Source organism: Rhinichthys klamathensis, unplaced genomic scaffold, assembly GCF_029890125.1.
Source record: "Rhinichthys klamathensis goyatoka isolate OS25496 unplaced genomic scaffold, OSU_Roscu_1.1 h1tg000098l_1, whole genome shotgun sequence".
In the NCBI taxonomy this organism is placed as follows: domain Eukaryota; kingdom Metazoa; phylum Chordata; class Actinopteri; order Cypriniformes; family Leuciscidae; genus Rhinichthys; species Rhinichthys klamathensis.
In genome coordinates this window covers 4,666,774-4,675,101 of record NW_026606637.1, presented here as the reverse complement: position 1 = coordinate 4,675,101, position 8,328 = coordinate 4,666,774, and the positions used below count along the sequence as shown (strand labels likewise).

The window sequence follows — 8,328 nt, the reverse complement described above, 5'->3', positions numbered from 1 at the left end:
TGGCACGTTTGAGCCCAGCTCTGACCTCTTATAGAGATGGAGATCCAGGGTGGCTCCAGCACTTTGTGGGTGGGTGAGGGATGTAAGGTGTGTGTGAGAGAGTGTGTTTGTGCCAGACCCAGCTGTCACCACCAGCAGAGTTGAAACTAGTGTTTAGGCTCCACCCTAGTGAGGGAACTGCAAAAGAATTTCATACTCCTAGATGTACTCACCCTCCAGACTACAATGGAGGGAGTGCAATAAGACAACTATAGGCTTTCGACACACACTGTGTATACAAGTTTTATGCATGTGTGTGTGTTTATGAGCGTGTTTGTAAGTGTTTTGTGCGAGTGGAGGAAATCTCTTTGACAGTTAGGGGCAGAAAAAAGAGGCTGAGCCGGTCAAGCGAGGATAGAGATTTTATAAATTCACCATTTTAATAATGATAAAGAGGGATTTAGCTGACAGGTAACTCCCTGAGGCGATGTGAGATCATCTGAGACAGTTTCACCACCCTTTTACAGGTCATACGAATCTGCTTGAGTACTTGTGTGCCCAGTTTGTTTATTTTATTGTATTTTATTTTATTTAAGGCTTTTATTTTATTATTTTAGGCTATTTTAGGCTATTTTATGGTGCATGTGAGCTGGGGTGTAAAAAGAACTCCGAAAATGGACTGAACTTGGGGTATTTACCTATGGGTACATTGTCAATATTTTTTATCAAAGTATTGACACAAAAACATGAGTAAAAAGTACAAAAGTTTACACTTTTAACTCAAGTAATTAAAACTAAAGAGTAAACTTTTTTTCTTTATAAAGAACACATGTGTGCATGTTTGTCTGTCTTGAGCATTGGTTATAATTAAACACAATGCTTTAGGTAAAAACGGTGGGGAATAATGAGAAATATTGTCTTATATGGGAGAATCACAAAGTTGTGGTTAATAACATTTAATCATTCTTTTATTAATATTAATTTATTTTTTATTTTTATATTTTACATATTTTTACTAAAATTTTGTAAAAACGTGTAAAAAAAGTAATTTTGAGATTTGGGGAGTAATCTGTTTTTATACACTAGAGGGCGCTGTGAGCCACTAGATTCAGTAGCAGCGCTGATTCTCGCAGCTCTCGCCGGGTGCAGTGGCGCACGCCTGTAATCCAAGCTACTGGGAGGCTGAGGCTGGAGGATCGCTTGAGCTCAGGGGTTCTGGACTGGAGTGGACTATGTCGATCGGGTGTCCGCACTAAGTTCGGTATCGATATGGTCAGAGCCGGATTATCCATAAGGGCACTTGGGCCAGTGCCCAGGGGCACCAACCATTCACAACCACTAGGGGGGCACCACATGAGTCAAGCTTTAAAAATATTTTTCGTAAATTGTTATATTATTAACTTGAAATTCTTGACAGACCATAAATAAATCGTTTATGAACACTAATTTAACAATAATAATAACAATAATGATTTAATAATAAATTATAAATAAATAAAGATTACATGACCACTATCACTCCCCCCTCCCCAATCTGTCAGAGTTGCGTTGGTCCACAACAAATACGTGCAAATGTGTCATTTTTTTAACGGCTACAAAAAAATGAATTAAAATCAAAACTGGACAGACGTCAGTGGTTGAGTGGTTTTGCAAAAAGAAAGTTAAAGAAAGACAAGGACGCTAGACGTAGCTACAATTTACAATGTTCCAGGTATCGAAAGATTTTTTGTGAGAACATCACGGGAATTGCTATCACTAGCAGCGCTGAGTCTGACGAAGCCGGAGCTAACTGTGGAGACGGTAACAAAGAAATGGACTTTGGGGATGTAGTTGACACCTTTGCTTGCGCAAAATCAAGGAAGGAGCAGTTCTGCTAAACTTAATACATGAAAACGTTTTACCAGATTTAGTGCTACACTTATTGTCTCTTATTTGTTCCTCACTAAATAAGGTTTTTTTTTTCACTAAATGTTCGATTTTATACAATTATTGTGCACTTGTGATTTTTCTAGACTAAATTTTACTGCTGAGTTACCCACTAATCTAGTTTATATAATAGAATTTTTGTCATAGGTTATGATCATATTTTTTTTTATTTGTTGTTTTTCTTTATAATGAAGTTGTCTGTATTAAGTAGATTATGTTTAACAGAAAATAGTGATTATCAGTTCAACACACAGAGTTATAGAAATTCTACTTGATTTTTTTTTTTTTTTAACTGCGCTGGTATCGGATCGGTATAATTCAATACTAAGAATTTTTGGTATCGGATTGGATCGGTTCAGAAGAAATGGTATCGGGACATCCCTAATATTTTCTGGTAGGCTATATCTAAGTTACCCAGGAGCTCTGTTGACATAGGCTTAGCTAACGTTAGCTACAGCTTGATGAATTGAGTTGAACACAGCAGGAGAGAACGCAACATTAGCCAGCTAGCTAAAGCTCTGGTGGGAAATTATTAGCTAACGCTACGGAGGCCATAATATTTTTGACTCATGGCTGAAGTTAAGTTTCTCCAACTCTCCCCAGGTTGGCAAAAAAAATGCATCTCAAAATGCATCAGATTGATGCTATAAAATATGGAATATTTAAAAAATTTCTTCCGGGGGGGCATGCCCCCGGACCCCCCTAGAGGGGTAATATCCTTCTCACCTTTTTCACCCCTGACCCCTTTTCATGCCTGTAGAGGTAAGACACCTGATAGATTTATTATTATTTTTGGGCAAACGTGAATTGACGCTGTCAATTAATTTATGTACATTTTTAATTGACACATTTAAATATAGGGGGCCTTTTGAGGTATAGTGCCCAGGGGCACCACACTGTCTTAATACGGCCCTGGATATGGTGCTTCTGGGGGAGCCCGGGACCACCAGGTCGCCTAAGGAGGGGTGAACCGGCCCAGGTCGGAGACGGAGCAGGTCAAAGTCCCCGTGTCGATCAGTAGTGGGATCGCGCCTGTGAATAGACACTGCAGTGCATCCTGAGCAACACAGCGAGACTCAGACTTTTGTGTGCATATTTACCTTTTTGTTTTCATGTAAACTTATCATTATTTCTGTGTTAGTTTACATTCCACGGTAGGCTAAAATGATAGGCTACTTCTAATGTTAGACGGCAGCATTTAATGATGAAAGTTTAAAGTCGCAATTTAGAAAGATGATTTCAGGTTTGCAGAACGTTTCAGTTATGAAAGAGGACTGAATAATTACAACTTTGATGTGTAAGTTCAAAGCAACCTGTGGCACTGGCAACTACCAGAGCAGAAAAAAAACCTAACAGAGCAGGCAACAAAATAAAATAAAAAGAGCCTCCATTGTCTACTCCGTCCGTATAAGGACAGACTTTTAGTAGCTACAACCTGGTGTTAGGAGCATAAAACGTAACCTCTGACCAATAAATAAATTGTTTTGTGATGTATACCGCTCTGCTCTTTTGCCCTATTTTTACATACAGGTAGCTTTTAAAAACAATAGAGAAATGTGCACACATATAATCCCCCATGGTTACATATTTCCATTATCTTACTCTGTCACAGTGTATAATTAAAATACATTGCCTGTGTATATAATGCTTGAATAAAACATGTTGAGTGTTTGATGCAGATACAGATCACATATAAGATGAGGGTCATCTGAATATAAATTATTCTCCCTGCAAGACACACACACACACACACACAAATTAGTCTTCTGTTTTTTATTATAAAGTTTCATGACTGTTATGTACATATGTTAAAATATATATTGTGATATTTAAAAAAAATATTTTGTCAGAATGCAGCACTACTTTTGAAAGGCCGTCTATATAGATACACTGTCCTAATATGTGGACAGTTTTATAGTTTTATCTTAAGATTGCATTTTTGCAATATCACTTTTTTTCATCTTTTTGAATGTCTTTCAAAAAAGTTTAAATCATGCAGTCCACAAAATTTTCAGTTGTCGATATCACGTCTCTCGTTTCCTTACCATCTGGCCATGAGAAAGAATCAACATTCAACGTTCAAGTGTGATACATTGTTTCCTGTGATTGTGATTCCAGTACAAATGCATTATGCCACATTAACAAGTGTAAACGAACCATTTCTACCGAGATAAAGGTAACAGCTCTTTCCAGTTATTATAAACTTTTTGCAACATGCAAAGAACTGAAACAGTGAAAACTGAAAGAAAACAGAAACAGTGAAAACCATCGCTGGACAGGACTTTTGAAGTTTTCAGATGTAAGATTTCATTATATTGATGTTAATGATGTAATGAAGTTTACTGTAAGAAAGCAAGTAGTGATTTACCAAAATCACAGTGAACACACTGAGCAATACAACACTAGCACTTCAGATTTTTTGGGTGAAAGTGCAGTAGCACACCCAGCCGAAACCCCTAAGCATAATTGCAGCAGCTCGTTTTAGGCTTTCTTGACGGATGATAAAACAATTTTAACTCAACCGCACTGGAGCAAATTAAACATTTAAATCTCAGCATGCCCTGTCAATCAGCATCTGAGCAATAATAATGCCACTCCTATGTCTGCCAATGAGTCGGCTTTTCATGTATAGACATAGTTCCATAAGTTAGTTTTGTAATATCTCTACAACTCTTTTGTTATTGTCTCTCTCTTTATGAAGATTACAGGTCATTAAATGACTTGTTACATCCTGCATATCACATAAATGTAAGTGTATAACAAATTTGTGGTTAATCGTAGCCAAATAATGCAAATGAAGTGCATTCCAAATTGCATTTTCATTTATCCAATAAATGTGTGTTAAACATAAAGGCTACATTATGGTCTCTGGGTTTAATCTCTTTCTGTGCATATGTTTTGTGCATATTCCTCATTTTCTTTTATCCAGTTTACACAATTGCAATTGTTCATGAGGGTCGAAGGTTTTTGCAGATAAAGAGGAAGTCAATGGCCAGCCAGCAATGTTTGACCTTCACTTCACCACTTTTGTGATGGATCTGTTGCCAGGCAACTTAAACAATATTGTTTTAAGCCTGTTATGGAAGGAACCCATGAGTAACAACCGGGAAGACTGAGACCCAGTTCATTTCCCTCAGAGACTCTTTTCTAGTGAACTCTTTTCTTGTCAGTAAACATATTATCATGAAATGGTACATAAATACGATGTAATCACTCATTTTGTTTTGATGAGTATTTAACTCATTATATTTAAAATAGACTGTGTGTTCAGATAAAGACAGTTATGTCAAAAGTTATTCATGACAGCATGCAGCTTTATTTTCAGAGACGGGTTTCATCACACAAAAATACAAATATGAGTATCATCCATTTTTCTTTCAGTAACACATGTTTCCTTGTTCTCAATGATACTTTCAATACACATTCAAAACCAAATGTATGTGTGTGTCCAGATGGTGTCTCATAAAGCAATGTGCTCTGCATTTAGTTGAAGGTATGCTGTGTCTGCTTGATAGTTGTTCCACCTGTGGTGATGGAGATAGTCCCACCTGAAGGCCGAGAGAAAGAGAGTCAGTAATGCATGATGTACGGCATTCACTACAGTATACTTGAAACTGACCATCCCAGCACAATATGCAAAGAAAGATTTTACTTACCTGGTATTTGAGTCCTGAGAATTAAAAAAGACAAGATGCATTAGTGAAGCAATTCCAGAACAAGATTATCTAACATGATGCACAGATTTTGACACACAATTATATAAAGGAAATGACATTACTTAATGTCCTGATTTTCCAGGAGGCTTCTGTAGGTGGCGATCTCCTGCTCCAGACGGCTCTTGATGTCCAGCAACATGATGTAATCTCGTCCCTGTTGCTCAATGCTAGCCCGCATTTGACTCAGCTCGGACTCCAGCATGTTGATTTGGTTCTGGTAGCTTGCTAGCATAGAGCTGTACCTGTTCTCTGTGTCTGCCAGTGAGTTCTCCAGTGCCGCTTTCTGTTTGAGTAATGAGAACAAGCAAAAATAAGTCACTGTGTATTTTTGTGTTCTGTGAAAGAAAGTCAAAAGGGTTGGAACAAAATGATAGGGAGTAAATTATGACAGAATTTGTGGGTAAACTATGCCTTTTTACACATGCTTGGTATCAGAAAAACACCAATGTGCAAGTCCACAAATGAACCCTTCAGATTTCCAGACGTTATAAATGGCTTCTCCTCATTCCTTTCATTCTACCTCACTTACTATCTGGGATTTGGAGGACTTCAAATAAAACATTCTTGACATATCTCACACTCCTCTCCCTGTTTTTCGTCCATCTTTGCCTCCCTTTCTGTGTCCTCTTCTTGGCCTGCTTCCCTAACCTCTTGCGTAAAAAATTTCCCTGCCTTTGGTTCAGATAATGAAATCTCTCTCTCTCTCTCTCTCTCTCTCCACCCTACAGTTCCTGCATTCCACTTGTTTCTCACCATGCTGAGTTGAGACTGTAGCTCGATCTCCAGACCCTGCAAAGTGCGTCGCAGATCTGTGATCTGTGTCTTGGTTGTTTGTATGATTTCTGTGCTCTGGGTCACCTCTTTGGTCAATCCTGCCGTCTAAAAGAAAGACAGAATCACACAATATGAATTCAAGTACTGAATATCATAATCTAAGATATATTGTTTTACCACAGTACCACTGCTATAAGACACCAGCTGGAATATGTGGTTTATTCTTCAGTAAAGTCAGTTTTTCAGTATGTATAACGGTAGAATTCACAACCACAGAATTTAAAGAGACAAACAAGGTCTTACCTGGTTTTTAAACCAGTCTTCCTGTTCCCTGCGGTGTTTCGTTATGATGGTCTCGTAATGAGAACGAATCTCGTCCAGAACCCTGTTCAGGTCTTGCTGAGGAGCAGCATCAACCTCTACATTCACTGTGCCTGTCAGCTGAGACCTCAGTGCAGCCAAGTCCTGTAAACCCACAAGGCTCAAGCATCAGTTCACTGAATGGATTCACAAGTTCTGATAACAACTACATGCAAGCTACTACAAACCTCCTGGTGGTTCTTCTTCATGAACGCCAGCTCATCCTGCAGAGTCTCGATCTGCATCTCCAGGTCGGCCTTTGTCAGGGTCGTCTGGTCCAGCAAGCGACGCAGGTTGGCGATGTCAGCCTCCACAGACTGCCGCATTACTAACTCGTGCTCAAATCTGATTGGTGGAGATGCAGAAATGGGAATAAACTCACCAATCATGTTTTAAACATGACCAATATGATCTTTTAAGATGCTAAAGCTACCAAACTATAGTAACGGAGAAACTATTATTTGAGAGAATTTACTTTATCCTGAAGTCATCAGCAGCCAGTTTAGAGTTGTCGATCTGCAGAAGGATGTTGGCGTTGTGGGTGGTAGCATTTTTAATCTGAAAGGTAGAATATTTATATATAAATTTAATACATTAGAACATATATAAATCTGGAGCATTGCTGTAGATCATCAAAACCGGAAGTGATTATCTGCGTCTGCTTTTCAGCTGCTGTGTGCAAAGAAATGTCAGTACACTAGAATTGGTTATATATGTCATTCCTTTAGAGATCACTGTACCTTGTCCTTCAGGTCCTTGATGGTGTTCCAGTAGGCGCTGTAGTCCCTCTGAGCGATCGGCCCCTTCTTCTCATAGTACTCGCGGATCTGCCTCTCCAGAGTGGCATTTGCAGCCTCCAGGGAGCGCACCTTCTCCAGGTAGGATGCCAGACGGTCGTTCAGGTTCTGCATGGTGGCCTTCTCATTCACCTGCATGTAGTCACAGTCTCCTGAAACCATGTGTCCAGAGCTGAATCCTCCACCATATCCTCCACCATATCCTCCACCATATCCTCCACTGTATCCTCCGCCGTATCCTCCACCAAAACCGTATCCTCCACCGCCTCCAATTCTGGAGGAAGAGATGCGGATGCTTCCACCATGACCACCTCCATGCACGCTGAAGGCTTTATGTGGAAAGGCTGACGAACTGCTCCGACTCTTGGTGATTATGGACTTTGAGGTCACAGTCTTGGGACCTTTGGAGGATGTCGTGTGGTAAGAGATCGACATGGTGAATGGATGCAGAGATGAGCAGAACGCAGAGAGGACACTGCAGGAAACTGCTAAAGTTATCCTGAAGAGGATTGGTGCCTTCGAGCTGAACTCGGTCCTCTTATAAAGATGGTGCTCGAGGGCGGGTCCTGCTCTTTGAGGACGGGAGGGGGGAAGGAGGGTGTGTGCCAGACCCCTCTGCAACCTCCAGCTATGTTGAGACTCGAGGACCAGAGTTCAGTTTCCACCCTAGTGAGGAAACTGCAAAGGAATGCCTCTGTGTCTGTATGAACTATTGCAATGTTCTCACCCTTGAGATTTCAATGAAGGGAGTGCAATTTGACACACACACACACACA

At 39.8% G+C, this 8,328-nt stretch overlaps 1 protein-coding gene across 1 annotated transcript; it reads right to left on the bottom strand.

Annotated features, from left to right (window-relative positions):
• Positions 1-5,336: 5,336 nt before the first annotated feature.
• Positions 5,337-8,071, bottom strand: LOC130086656 (keratin, type I cytoskeletal 13-like). Its single transcript, XM_056252756.1, has 8 exons — positions 7,496-8,071; positions 7,231-7,313; positions 6,944-7,100; positions 6,699-6,860; positions 6,375-6,500; positions 5,684-5,904; positions 5,562-5,575; positions 5,337-5,453 (listed from the first exon to the last, which is right to left on the bottom strand). Exons 1-8 carry the CDS (start codon positions 7,985-7,987, stop codon positions 5,389-5,391), a joined length of 1,320 nt encoding a protein of 439 aa, XP_056108731.1. The 5' UTR covers positions 7,988-8,071; the 3' UTR covers positions 5,337-5,388.
• Between the last annotated feature and the right edge of the window lie 257 nt (positions 8,072-8,328).

Excerpts from the sequence above, each read along its gene's own strand:
- LOC130086656 (XM_056252756.1), bottom strand. The coding sequence starts at position 7,987 with ATGTCGATCTCTTACCACACGACATCCTCCAAAGGTCCCAAGACTGTG. Across the intron at positions 7,314-7,495 it reads TCAAGGACCTGAAGGACAAG|ATTAAAAATGCTACCACCCA; the intron begins GTACAGTGATCT and ends TCTACCTTTCAG. Across the intron at positions 6,501-6,698 it reads AAGACTGGTTTAAAAACCAG|ACGGCAGGATTGACCAAAGA; the intron begins GTAAGACCTTGT and ends TCTTTCTTTTAG.